This window comes from Muntiacus reevesi, chromosome 13, assembly GCF_963930625.1.
Source record: "Muntiacus reevesi chromosome 13, mMunRee1.1, whole genome shotgun sequence".
Classification (NCBI taxonomy): domain Eukaryota; kingdom Metazoa; phylum Chordata; class Mammalia; order Artiodactyla; family Cervidae; genus Muntiacus; species Muntiacus reevesi.
Window position 1 is genome coordinate 63,284,221 of NC_089261.1, and position 15,254 is coordinate 63,299,474.

At 35.5% G+C, this 15,254-nt stretch overlaps 1 protein-coding gene across 3 annotated transcripts in view; it reads right to left on the reverse strand.

Annotated features, from left to right (window-relative positions):
• LRBA (LPS responsive beige-like anchor protein) overlaps nucleotides 1–15,254 on the reverse strand; it is a 719,345-nt gene that overhangs the window by 536,590 nt on the left and 167,501 nt on the right. For all 3 annotated transcript variants that reach the window (XM_065905003.1, XM_065905001.1, XM_065905002.1), the window contains exons 29-31: nucleotides 14,163–14,319; nucleotides 9,732–10,179; nucleotides 1,196–1,326 (exon numbers count right to left, since the gene is read on the reverse strand). In XM_065905003.1, coding sequence (XP_065761075.1) covers nucleotides 1,196–1,326; nucleotides 9,732–10,179; nucleotides 14,163–14,319 — 736 coding nt within the window. The remainder of the gene's footprint in view (nucleotides 1–1,195; nucleotides 1,327–9,731; nucleotides 10,180–14,162; nucleotides 14,320–15,254) is intronic.

Sequence of the window (15,254 nt, forward strand, 5' to 3'; positions counted from 1 at the left end):
TACAACAGTGGATAGGAGGACTGAAATGCCCCCAAAAGTGAGGGGAAAACATTATCTCTCACTTTAATACAGCCCACCTACTCATTCTTTCAAAATACCTTCTATTTTTCATTAATCTCAACCTAGAGTAATAAGAAAGAATAAATCCTTTGGGAGATTAATTTCTTTTTAGTTTTTTAGTTTCGGGGTTTTTTTAAGGCAATAGCACAAGACAGAAAAATACTACTTATATAAAATAATATCCCCCTTGTTTTAACTTGGTCTTTTTTGTCTTACAGACTGCAGCAGGTTTAATAGCAGACCCAAAGGTATGCCCAAGTTGTAACCCCCAGAACCTACAAAGAGGATCTTATTTGGAAAAACGATCTTTGTACGTGTGATTGTGGATTCGGAGATGAGATCAGCCTGGATTAACGTGGGCCCTTGCTTGTGCTCAGCTGCTCAGCTGTGTGGACTCCTTGCTACCCATGGACTGTAGCCTGCCAGGCTCCTCTGTCCGTAGACTTTTCCAGGCAACAATACTGGATGGGCTGCCATTTCCTACTCAATAACTTGGTCTTTTGAATATCACATAGTCTTCAAGTTCACCTTATGATCACTGTGTTTCTAATCAACAGCTAGGATTTAAGATCTTGCACTCCAGACTTTGGGAAGAATACAGAAATAGAAATGCGACAAAAATCAAACTTCAGTAAGAGTTACTGAACTACCAAGACTAACGCCTGAATGATGACAGGTTCGAGGGCAGCATTCCCTTCCCAAGTATCTGATTTAGACACTATGCAAGAGACAGCAAAGTAATGGATACCACATGAACATCTGGCAACTGATAAACAGACTCAAAGACCAAATTTCACCAAAACTGTCTCATACTAACCACTACCTATATACATCGCAAGAGCAGGGAGAAGGAAAAATGTATTTTAATAAATCTTTCATTCATTCATCCCCCCAATCAGCGGCATCCAATTCATCACACACTACTATGTTTAAGTGGGAAAAGTACTGAAATCCTTGATTTAATTTATTTCATATTACTCAAATTTACTCAGAAAATCATTCAATAATCAACATCATACTACAAAAGTATAATCATTTAAAACATGCCTTATAAAACTTTTTACTTAATCAACAATCCTAAACTTTGCTAAAATGGGATTAAGATTCATGTTGTAATCACTAGTAACAAACTCACCAGGTGATTCTCCCCCCACATCTGAGGCTTGAGCTGAATCCACTGAAGAAACCACACTAACAGCATTGGTAGGTATACCTGTAAGTGTGGAAGGTAAGACTGCTGATTTTTTTGTTGCAACGATGACACTTCTGTAATAAAGAAAACAAACAGATTTTAAAATACAGAAGACTGCACAATTACATAAATTTTAAAACAGAAAATAGGAAACCAACTTCTTTCCACCTTATATCTCTATTTTGATGTACAATTTAGAAAATATTCTCAATAAGAAATCACTTCAATGGTATTCACATTAGCTTACTCTTTACTTTTTAGAATCAAATTTGTTTTATGAAAATATAATAATACATGTTAACATTTAAACTAATATTTAATATATTCTTTAAATTTAGAATCATCTTTAATTATCCAACTTAAAATATAACCAGAGGTATATACAAAAAAGAAATATGGCATTCATGTGAAGTAACTTTTTCTTAACCTCAGAAGTGAAGCAGAAAACTCAACAGATTTCTACAAGAATTTTAAAGCACCAGTAAGTTGAAATGATAAAACCTTAGAAATCTTAAAGTAAGAAAATGCAGATATTAACAATTTTTAAACATGTATACAATCAAATTTTTACTTTTCAACCCTCAAAGACTACCTTATAATAATATTACATAGAAAAAACAATGAATACACATAAAAGCTAGATGTAAAAATATCAACTAATCAAATTTGTTCATTTCTGTATTATTTAAACACAGGTATTTATGATATACCAATTTCAATTAGAGAGTAATACTTTATGCCAAAATAGTAACTAAAAGACCTTATTAGGCATATCGTAAAAGGCACTTTTAATTGAAGTTAGCTCCATAAACATGCAAAAATCCAGTTAATGAGGTAAAGAGGACAGCTGATATATAATGCACTCCCACAGCAGTGCTTACTTTTAATTACCTGGTGTTAACCATAAGACTAAAGTCTTCAACATTCAATTTATTTAATCACATCTTTTGTTGACAATATTGTAACTGCAAGCTTCAAGTATTCCCTTAACAGCTTTACTCAGTTTCGAAATAAAGTTACTTAGACACTTGATCCCAATAAATGCATTCAGAAGTGAAAATTATATAATTCCAATACTTTAAAAATACATTTTGTTTCTGCTGCTACATCAGAAAGAGATAACACAAAGTGAAATAGGTTCTGTTTTACTTCAGTGCCTGTCACGTGACAGCAAACACTGTCGCCAATTAAATCAAGTTCTCCTGTGCTAGGCACGGCGTGCTCAATGTTCTTGGGGGTAGATGGTGTCACATCATTATAAGGGTGACTGCCAATGTTAACTATACACTAAAAAATAGAAGCAACAGCCACCTGAGCCCTCAGTCCAAAACGCTGTGCTTAAATCATGGTAGCTTGTGTCACAGGAAGATTACTGACTTTAGGGGGAGTGGACGACCCCTCTCTGCCTGTGAGCACGTGTGTGTGTGTGTGTGTGTGTGTGTGTGTACACGTGTGCTGGCAGTGCATTCACAAAACAATACAAAATGTACTGTGTGCTTTACCTGCTACAGGCAAAACTTTACAAGCCCATTGTTTAAGAAAATCTGTAGCTATTTATTTGCTAGCAAGCTATTCTGACGGGAGAGGGGCGAACATGGAGGATTTAGTCTGATATTTGTTTACAAAAGAAACAACGAGCAAGATCTAGTTTACTCATACAAGAGCCAAGTGCTGATAGGAGCAACAGAATTTAGTATTTAGAGAAGAGAAACCGTTTTTTCTATATTTGAAATTTAAGCCATAAGCCTACCCTATTGTACCAGCAATTCTACACTTAGAAATTTCCTCACAATAATTAAGTCCAAAAGAATAGATACAATAACATTAAGAAATGCTTTATTGATAACAACCAAACACTGGAAATAGCCCAGAATCTTTAAGCAGAAAACTGAATTAAAATTTGGTGGCATACATATAGAATGGAATAATAGTAATAAAAAGAAATAAACTACTGATTGATTAACATAACATGTATGAATCCCAAAAGCATTATGTTGAGTGAAGGAAGCCTTATACAGAGGAACACATATTTTGTAATTCCTTTTACATGAAGTTCTAGAAAAGGCAAAATTAATCTATTGTTTAAAAAAATACAGAACAATAATTGCCTGTGGAGGGTGGGACACGCACTAGCAAGGAAGGAGCATTAAGGAACTTTCAAGACTGAGGGTAACTTGACTGGAAATTTAGGTTACACAGGTGTTTAATTTGTCAAAACTCATAAAACGGCACTCTTAAAAGAGTTGTGCCTATCACAGTATGTACACTTTACCTTAAAAAACCGTACTGGTCTCTGGTTAGAGATCTATGTGCCTTAACCGTTTAAGACTGAAGTGACCTTATGCCTGCAACTTATTGTGAAATGCATAAAATGTAAGTCTGATGGATACAGAGATGGTTTTGTGGAGAACTGTACAATGAAGTAAACAAATAAAGGCTAATTGCAGAATCTCAGTGACGGGTCACTAGATGTTCACTCTTCAATACTTTGAACTTCTCTGTATGTTTAACAAAATGATGAAAAGATAGTAACAAAAAATTTACCACAGATGTACCGTAATACACACAATCTCTATTCGTCCAAGATGGCACAGTTAATAAAAGATAACAAAAGAACCTGACTTCATTTCTGTTCCTTCAAACAAGTGCCATTAATAATGTGTTCAATCATGAATAAGAGCCAGTACTTAGTTCAGTAAATATTTATTGTCCAATATCTTTCACACATTCTCATTCCAGACACACCTGAAGTGTGACTTCCTATTTGAATTTACATTTAACTAGCATTCATTCCTTACAGACTTCTGCAATATGCTCTTATGGCTCTTGAACTAAGTACGGGCATTATTCCACAACTCCAGTCCTCTGTACGTGCTATTTCTCAACCAAGATCCCTTCCGCTTTAGTCTATTTTCCAGCAGTCTTCCTTCACACCTTTCAAAACTGCTCAACGGTTAAGTGTCCCCAGACAGCCAAGTCGATGTTCACTATTCTTTGCGTTCTCGCATGATTCAGTTATATAAACTTAATAAATACATACATGATTCTATCATATAAACTTAACAAATCATTAATGAATGCTAAGATTAAGCACTGATAATATGTCAAAAATTACTACTCAATTCACAAAATAAACCTAACATACTTATTACTTTCATTTAAAAAATTGAAAAAGTTCAGAAAGGAAAAGTAATTTGTCAAGGTAGATGACAGAACTGCCCCATAATTCTAGATTTATCTAAACAAGGGCCTCTAATTTGAACCAGTTTCTCATAGTGAACTTTAAGTTTTATTGAGATAGAATTCAATTTCCATACAATTTATTCATATACAGTATAAAATTAAATAGTTTTTAGAACTTTCAAAAATTGTGCAACCATCACCACAATTATATTAACATTTAAACATAATTCTGTATCATAACCTATAAGTAACAGGAATAAAGATTTCCAAGATATAAAGTTATTAACACATATGTACTCCTACTAAAATACAAAAATGTATCTACTCAGAACCAGAAAAACTGTATTCTTTAGCACATTCTTTAGTACATAATAGAAAAATAGAATTAATCAATTTCCATATTCAATGATGGTTTCAAATCACCTCTGAGAAAGTAATGTAATAATGCTTTAGCTTTGGGCCACATAAAAACAAAGAAAATTCAGTCACAAAGATTTACTTAGAAGGACATTACGTAGGAGGCAAATTTCAAGATATTTTCACTCCCTTTACTGTTTTTATTATTATAAACTATAAATTTTCTGTGTAAGACTAAAATCTTCAACACAGGGGTGTATTTAAGCTACCACACTTATCATGTATACAAGTGTAAACCTAAATTGTTAGTAATGTTGGTGTTTAGTTGCTAAATTGTGTCCAACTCTTTTATGACCCCAAGGACTGCAGCCCGCCAGGGTCCTCTGTCCATGTGATTTCCCAGGCAAGAATACTGGAGTGGGTTGCCATGTCCTTCTCTAAGGGATCTTCCTGACCCACAGATCCAACCTGTATCTCCTGCTTGACAAGCAGATTCTTTACCTCTGAGCAAATGGATTAGTAAAGCCTGTCTTAAAATTTTAATAAAATGGCATCAATTTCATGCTACAGCTTAAGGTTGTACTTAAAAGAAACTGAAATCCTTGACTGAATTTTTGATATCTGCCATCAATTTTAAGAAAAAGCACTTCAAACTTTTGGCATAAAAAAATCAGAAGACAGATAAGTCTTTTAATTATGCAAGCTGTTTTTCCTAACTTTCAACTTACAATGAAATATTAAAGTATAAAATTCCACATATTATAGCTTTTTTTCTTTACACTCACCAACTTTAATAATTAGTATCTGTAAAGCATTATGCTAAGGACATATATGAATTATGTTACTTACATTTACAACAACCTACCACCACCATGAGGGAATTATTTATACTAACAACCCGTGAGGTAAGCACTTCATATTATTAGCCCCATTTTACAAATGAGAGAATGAAGTAACTTTCCTAAGCCTCCACAGATAGAAAGTACAAACACTGCTGACTTTTCTTTTTTTTTACCTGAACTAGGGAGACTTTTTTTGAAGATTTCTTTTTATTGAGTAACAACAAAGAGAGAGCAACATTTTCTTCCAGATCACTAAGGTTCAGAAGTTCCATTTCAGAATTTGTGTCAGTTTGAAATATCATAAACTTTCACAGAAACACCATTTTCTTTAACATGCAAATAGTTCACTAAAGGAGAAGAGCATTTTAAGTCAAGTACGTTAGTCCCTAAGGATCTAGCTGAAAAGCCAGACAAAGCCCTTGAACTGTATCAAGATAAATCCCTGGCATCCACTAATCACCAGAGAGGATCTCTGATGAGATAAGAGCAGGAATTTTGGCCTGGGAATGAACACAACACCTTGCCATCCACAAAGGCCCACAGCCTGGCAGCCCGTCAGCAAGGTTCCACTCACGGAGCTGTTACTCTAAACTTTCCAGCTATTGCTTGCAAGTTGATAATGCTTAAGATATGAGGAGAGTTGTGATTTCTGACACAGCATTCCAGAGATAAATACACGATCAGAGGGATGCTTTGAAATTCTCAAAGATACTCCTTTGGTCTAAAGCTGCACGAGAAGTTTTTCAAAAGGTGTCTGTTGCTATGAAAAAGAGAGGGGGGAAAACAGAGCAGTTCGCTTTCCATCAGACAATATGTTAAACGCATACCAGACATGGAAGCTCCAAACAGCCTCCTGAAAAATAGTATTGCCAAATTCCCCTTTATTTGCTATTTTAATAAATCCCTAAAAGTGTATTCCCTTTGCAGCTTCCTAAATAAGTTCATAACCTACTCACTGAAGGTATCATGAAGACACAGAAAATTTTTACACTATTTTAAAAGAAATAAATGCCAAAACACACGAAAATTGGGGAATTTATAAAGAAACAACTTTGATTACATTAGTAATGTACATTAAATGTAAAAACCTACCCTCAAGTTTTTCTCATTACTTAATCTAAGATTAATACAAATTTAAATAAGTCTATAAATACTGTCAATTTTTTAAAAAACCTAATTACTTACACCTCAAAATATAGTCATTGCAGTTGTCATATACTTTTTGAGACATACGGAAACATATATATATTTTTTAAGACCATTAAATCCCAAACTAAACTGTACTCTGCTTTTTCATTTAATAATATATCATCAACATCATTTTACATCAATACATAGTGTTGTGCTTTTCTCTCATCAGTGGCTGCAGAGCATTCACCATACTTGCATAGGAAACATACATGCATACATAGGAAACAAACATACATGTGTTGCATAGGAAATAACACATGTAATCAGTTCTTCATTTGCAACTACGTCTGCATAGCACTGCCAAATGACAGGGTATAGACTCCACCGGCTGTGGCTCAAATCTCAGCTCCACCACTTATTAGCACAAGAGCTTAGGCTGTTTTTTCACATTCCCTATGCCTCAGTTTCTTCATCTGTAAAATAAGAACAAAAACAGTATCTATCTACCCACCTATCTGCCTATTTAAAACAATGCGCTTTAAAAAACACTCAACAGGTATTAGCTTAATTATGAAATTCCTCTTACAGGAAGAAAACATTTTGTACTTGCATACATCTGTATAAACTTCTAGAGATATAATTAAGTTTACATATTTTGAATTTTAATTAACTGCCAATGTTCCCTCAAATAAACTGTTCCACGATGCCCTCCACAATACACCCTCATTAAGACGAGGCATCATCTTCTAAACTTCTAGATTGCTTCATGCTAAGTGCTACACATTAATATATATTCAATATCATTTCACACCAATACAGTATTTTTTTTTTGCTTTAACAGCCATATAGTATCACACAGTCATACAGGAAACTGAGATTCAGGAGGATGAGGTAATTTGTCCAAATCCACTAATAAGTAATTGAGCCAGAACTCACACACAGCTGTGTCTGATTTCCAGAATCAATATGTAACTCCATAAGCCTAATTAAAAAAAAAATAATAATAAGAAAGGAATAAAAGGGAAAAAAAATCTGACTCTAGCAACCACTATCTATAACAACACATCATACATATACCAATATGCTATTTACCTGGAATTTAGGCTCTATCAGTCTTATCATTCTAGGACACTGATCTAAACTTTAGACAGAGGGAGAAGAAACAAGATGACAGGGGATGATAGCAAAAAGATTTTCCCATAAAATTATACATTCCCTGTGTTCAAAGAACCTGAAGTATATAAATAATTTTAACCAGCTTGGATATCTAATGTGCCACTAAGTCTGAAGCAGAAAATCAAGAGATGAGATGAAATACAGAGAAGGCACAACAAAATAAACAAGTAGACAGAAGGAAATTATGATGAAAATATGTCAAAAGAAAACAGAAGCCAACTGGAAGGAAATCCCACTGGCTAAACAAGAGACAATTTGAGTATCAAGATAAACAGCAAATTTAACAGTACAATTCATTCAATAAAACAGGAAACCATAAGGCCATATATTGAATGTTCTGAATTCATTTGATGAGGATGATAACAGTTTTACAGTACCCCTTCCCAAGGAGTACCTTAACAGTGGAGAAACCCAGAAAATACCACTTTAATAACTGATCTGAATGAATATCATCAATAACAAGATAAAACTGTGTGCCACTTGTTAGAACACAACAGGAAGAAACGGTGCCACTTCTGTGATACTACTCCCAAAGACGCTTTAAAGTGAATCAAATCTAGAGGAAACATTAGACAAACTAAACTGAGGGACATTCTACAAAACAGCTGGACCCTCATCTTCTAAAGGGTCGAGGCTATTAAATTTAAGCAAAGACTAAGGAACTATTCTTCTCAATTGAAGGAGAATAAAGAGACACAACAAAATACAATACACAATTCTGAATTCAACCCTACTAAAAAGAGCATTGCTGAGAAAAATCAATGAAACTTGAAATGTGTTTGAAGATTTGAAGGGAGTATGATATCAATCTTAATTTCCTTATTGTGATGAATTTACTGTGGATATGCAGAAAAAACACAATAAACTATTCAAAAAGGATGGAGTATTGTCTCAATTTCCCCTCAACAGATTCAGGAAAAGTAAAATTTCTTTTAATTGGCAACTTTTCTATAAGGCAGAGATTGTTTTATATAAAAATGTTGCCTTTGAAAAAGAATTCAATAGCTCATATATATGTCTTACAGACAGAATTTCAGAAAATTTTCTATAAATTTAACATAAAGAAAAATCTCAAGCAAATTAGCTGAAGGTTTCATAGGTCAACAGAACCAACAAAGTCAGAAGTCCACAGTTAGCTCTCTCAAGCTGTCAAGACTGAACACTTAGATGAATCCTAAGTCTCCCAGAATTCAGATTCCCACTTTTTCCACAAAGGCTGGCACATACTGACAGCAGGGGAGTGAAAGATAACCATCTGGAAGAATAAGTGATTTCTAAGTTGCAGCAAAGAAAAACATCATTTAATATACAACTTGCTAATGTAATATTAACATTATTCTTAAAGAATCTTAATGATTATGTTGATAATAGCATTGAAACATGTATATTATCATATGTGAAAAGACCACCAGTCCAGGTTCGATGCAGGAGACAGGGTGCTCTGGGTGGTGCACTGGGATGACCCTGAGGGATGGGATGGGGAGGGGGGTTCAGGATGGGGAACACATGTACACCCGTGGCGGACTCATGTCACTGTATGGCAAAAACCACCACAATATTTTAAAGTAATTAGTTTCCAATTAAAATTAATTAATTAATTAAATAAAAAACTTGAAATGATATACAAACCAGTCAACAAAATATTATAATTTTTAAAAACTATATTAAAACATCCCTTTTTAATGCTGACGCTACAAAATTGAGCAAAGTTTCAATTCCTCCTTAATCTTTAAACTCCCTTATAATGAATATATTTATAAGATGCGAAAACAAAAGACTATTTATAGTACCTGTCAAAAGACCTGAATTGCACAGGTTGTTCAGCAGAGAGATCACCGAGAGCCCCAAGGCAGGCTGGCGGCAGAAGGGCAGGATCCGCGGTGACTCCATCTGCTGGTATGTTTACTAAGCTTCGGAGAATGTCCTTCACATTGACATTTTTTGAAACTGGAACTGACGGTGCAGCCTTGCTATCCAATTCATTTCCTCCGTCGCTTCTGGTTTCCTGAGATTGACTGACTTCTGAAGAAAGAGTGCAGAGCGCCTCGGTGACGGCATCGGGGCCGACACAGACACTTGGAGGGGCTCGGGGAGCAGCCACGTCCGCATGGCTGCCCAGCCCAGGAGCTGTTTCTTCCCCAAGGCCTGAGTCCCTCCTTCGAGCAGAGGAGGTGCCTTCAGATTCTTCGACAGATGCTGGAGTTAATGGGCTCAATGCTGCTGGTGAGTTTTCTACATCTTACCCAGGAAAAGAAGAAAAGTAAAAATTAAAATAATTTTAAAAAGGTACATTCACTCCTATCTGTTTTAGATTATGAAACATACAGCATGTTCTAAAACTCTAAAACAAATTAATCTATAAAATGTTCTGTACATCTGTGTCTCTTTTTCTGTTTTGCATATAGGGTTATCATTACCATCTTTCTAAATTCCATATATATGTGTTAGTATGCTGTAATGTTCTTTATCTTTCTGTAAAGTAATTAGCCTCCAACTAATAAAAATAAATGAAAAAAAATGTACTGCGTAAATATACATATAACGAAATAGTTTAATAAAATAATAATAACAAATCACGTTAACAAATTATCTGAGAAAACCCCAAACTGAACATGACACACCAATGGGTAGCAAAACAAGGTTGGAAGCCACTGGTCTGTAAGAAAAAGTCCAAAATCCTTCGGGCACACTCAAGGCTGCTAGGACGTAAACTTCATCAGGGTAGAGAATGTGTCTTCATTGACACTTCATCCCCAGCACCAGTGACAACGCCTGGGCCTATAACAGTGTCCGGCAAGGAGTAGGTCCACCAGTATTTTTCAGATGACTATTCATCTCCAACTTTATCTCCTGCTACTCATGCCATAATACATATACAACACAAAACTGCTTACAATCTGCTGAATGGGCTTCTGTGCCTTATACACCGGCATTTCTTCAGATAATATTCCCAAGACCTCTACCTCAAACACAGTTTCTATTAGAAAACATGTTACCAATCCCATATGGATGAATGATTCAATCAATGATCTTTAAAATATAGTTCCACAAGAAACATCACCTTTTCTATTTGATTTTCATTCCCTCCAATCAGGTATTGATTCCATTCCAACAAAAATGCTCCATCTTGCTAAATCCAATGATCAATTCTCGACCTAACAGCTCATGACATAACAGGAGCAACTGATTATTCCTTCCAGGCTGGTAACACTCTTTCAGCTTTTCATGTACGATTCCTTCTTTACTTCCTTCACTTCTCTTTCTCCCTTATTTCTTAAGTTGGAGGAATTTAGTACTTAGTTCTTAATCCTTTTACTTTTTCTGTCAACATTTATATCCTTAATGGTCTCATTCACTCTCCAAGTATTAAATACCACTATTTCAATCAATCAAATTTAGATTTTGTATGTAACTGCCTACTCTACACTTTCTTCTATATGTCTAAAAGACATCACAAACACAAGATATCGAAAATTAAATTTCTTATCCTTGCCTGAGTATGTTTCACCTTCAGTCTATCCAACTGCACTTTATAATTATTCTTGACTACCTTCAATCTTTCACATATGCACACCTAATATTTTTAAATACTGCCTTCTCACCATCAGAATATATCCAAAATCTGACTGCTTCTCACTAGCCCTACAGCTACCACCCAGGTCAAGACCCAAATCACCTCTTGCCTAGATTATTGCAATATACTCCTAGCTGGTTATGTTAGACTGTTAAATTAATGGATCCATAGATCATGCCTCCTGGTATTCACCCCCTTGAGCAGTTGCTGAGTAAGGGCTGGGCCTGACTTCAGCTCAGTTCAGTTGCTCATTTATCTGCAACTCTTCGTGACCCCACGGACTGCAGCACGCCAGGCTGCCCTGTCCATCACCAACTCCCTGAGTTTACTTAAACTCATGTCCATCAGGTCAGCCATCCAACCATCTCATCCTCTGACGTCCCCTTCTCCTCCTGCCTTCAATCTTTCCCAGCATCAGGGTCTTCTCCAATGAGTCAGTTCTTCGCTTCAGGAGGCCAAATTGGAGTTTCAGTTTCAGCATCAGTCCTTCCAATGAATATTCCAAAATCTGAATACATATGAATATTCAGGACTGATTTCCTTTAGGACGAACTGGTTGGATCTCCTTGCAGTTCAAGGGACTCTCAAGAGTCTTCTCCAACACCACAGTTCAAAAGCATCAATTTTTCGGCACTCAGCTTTCTTTATATTCCAACTCTCACATCCATACGTGACTATTGGAAAAACCACAGCCTTGACTAGATGGACCTTTGTTGCCAAGTAATGTCTCTCCAGTATTCTTGCCTGGAGAATCCCATGGACAGAGGAGCCTGGTTGGCTACAGTCCATGGAGTCGCAAAAAAAAAAAAATCATCTCTGCTTTATAATAAGCTGTCTAGGTTGGTCATAGCTTTTCCAAGGAGTAAGTGTCTTTTAATTTCATGGCTGCAGTCACCATCTGCAGGGATTTTGGAACCCCAAAAATATAAAGTCAGACACTGTTTCCATTGTTTCCCCAGCTATTTGCCATGAAGTGATAGAACCAGATGCCGTGATCTTAGTTTTCTGCATGTTGAGTTTTAAGCCAACTTTTTCACTCTCTTTCATTTTCATCAAGAGGCTCTTCAGTTCTTCTTCGCTTTCTGCCATAAGGGTGGTGTCATCTGAATATCTGAGGTTATTGATATTTCTCCCAGCAATCTGGATTCCAGCTTGTGCTACATCCAGCCCAGCGTTTCTCATGATATATTCTGCATATAAGTTTAATAAGCAGGGTGACAATATACAGCCTTTATGTACTCCTTTCCCTATTTGGAACCAGTCTGTTGTTCCATGTCCAGTTCTAACTGTCGCTTCTTGACCTGCATACAGATCTCTCAGGAGTCAGGTCAGGTGGTCTGGTATTCCCGTCTCTTGAAGAATTTTCCACAGAGCCTGACTTACTTACACCCATGTGGCAGAAGTGACAATGGGCCAGTTCAGTACCCAATTTTTAAAATCTAACAGTTTGGGCATTCTCAGAATCCCTGAACATCTCTGAAAGCAATCTGGCTACCTTGCTGGTAAGATCATGTAGAGAGACCTCCACATAGGAGATAAAAGACCTGCAGACTAATGGAGTAAAACAAAGGAATTCAGCTGAAAACAAGTAGCAAGGTCCCCCACACACAACTCTAGTCTAGTCATTTCAGTCCATCAGCCCTAGCTCTTAAGAGCTATTCTAGCTGAGGCACTAGATAAATGAGTAGAAAAGTTATCTCAGACTTTCCAACCCCAGAGACATCATTTGGAGCAAGAATTATTACCACTGTGCCTTATCTGAACCAAATTCATGGAATCATGATAACAAGACTAAAACAGTTGGGAGTTTTCGCTGTGAGGTAACCTGTAACACAGTGGTCCATAACTAAAACACGGCTTTTTCTTGCCCTACAGGATGTAATCTGGACAGAATTCCAAGTTCTACTCTTTAATAACACACATCAATTCTAACTCCTGTACTCAAAGCCCTCCAGTAATTTCCCATTCTCCTTAGAGTGAAAATTCACACTCCCTTTCTCCTGGTTATTCCTGATATCCTTCCCCATTCAACTTTTATTGTCTTAAGACTTAACATCTTCTAAAATACTATACAATTTGTTTATTATATATACTCATTTTCTACTTCCTCTCCTGGAATACAGGCTCCATGAGGGCAGATTTTTTGCTTCTGCTCATCAGTAACGAACAAGCAGCTAAGAGGTACCAAATGAATATTGATGGAATAGATAAATGTCCTCTGTCAGGTAGGAGCGACTTCTATACCTACACCAGCTGCTTCTCTAACTATACATCTATAACTGGCAGCTAATTTTATATTTAACTCCAATTATTACACTTATTTGTTAACAAATATGTCTCATAAGAGAATATAAGTTATTCTTCACAACAAATGCTGAGTTAAAACTGTTTAATACTTTATTTGTAAAACATAACATTTTCTCACTTATTTTTTAATTATATGGCTCACTTAAAGCAGAAATCACATCTCAGTTGAAATTAACTACAGGGTCCTTAAAATACTTTGTTATTAATAAAAATAACTGCATGCTCTCATTAAGGTACACATAAATGGATTTAAATTCCAGGATGAATATTTTTAACTGCTGTAAGTAGGTAATGTTTTACTTGAATTTTGGATGCCAGATAATAAAATACAGAAACTTACCAGGGAGTGACAAATTTCCACATTCACTACCGGTTTCTCTAGACTGGTTATGCCTTTCATTCTGGGGTTCCAAAATGTCTCTGTACTTCGAGACCATAAGAACAGAGATAAAGTACACAACTGCCAAGGCTAAAAACTGTGCTTGTTTGCTATCCTCCTGGGGAGGAAATACGAGGAGTTAATTATGCCACTACTAAGTAAGACATTTGATCTTATTTTACAAGACAACATTCAAATACAAAACATATTCACAAATCTTTCAATATACACAGAAAATAGTAATGAATTCACCTGAGCAAAGATTAAACAAAAATTCTTGGAAAAATGCCTGTATATGTTAGGTTTTATGCTTGTTAAACAAGAGAGAGATGCTGGCTCATTGTTTTTACATTAAGTAACTCAATCTGAAGAGATACATCCTAATATACTTTATCAGATTAATCAAATAGCAACTATAATTATATATGAACCATTATTTTTACTTTCAACCGTAAGAATTAAATTGCTTTATAAAAATCAGAATAACAATTTTCTTAAAAGACAAACATTTGAGCTTATTAAAAGTGATCAGAAACAGAACTAGATGCTAAAGAAATTTTCAAGAGTATTTTAAAGTAATATAGACAACCAAGTGTCCGGGACTTAACACAGGGTCTGGAGAAAGAAAAGCACAAAGCAGGCTGATCTCTAAAGAGGTTCAGGCTTCATTGCAGCTCTACAGATCGCCTATACATATCAATGACCACTTCACCTAATAAAATTCCCCATTTTCAAAGGAACATTGCACACATCACTAATTTTTATAACTTTTCAAAATACATTTGAACCTAAAGAAAAAACTCAAAATTTGTCCATCAAATTCTGAAACTCAAGTAGCACATAAATTTAGGATAAACAAAACAAAGAACATGGTTGCCTAGGAGATAAATAAATGGAAACAACTGGTACCAATAAGACTTTAAAGTTTACAATTAATGATTATCAAAAGTTTTGCACACAATTTCAGAGAAAAATTAAATTTCAGAGTGTACTGAACATATCTACTTAACAGGATTATTAGACATATTTATAATCTGACAAGAATCTTTGGTA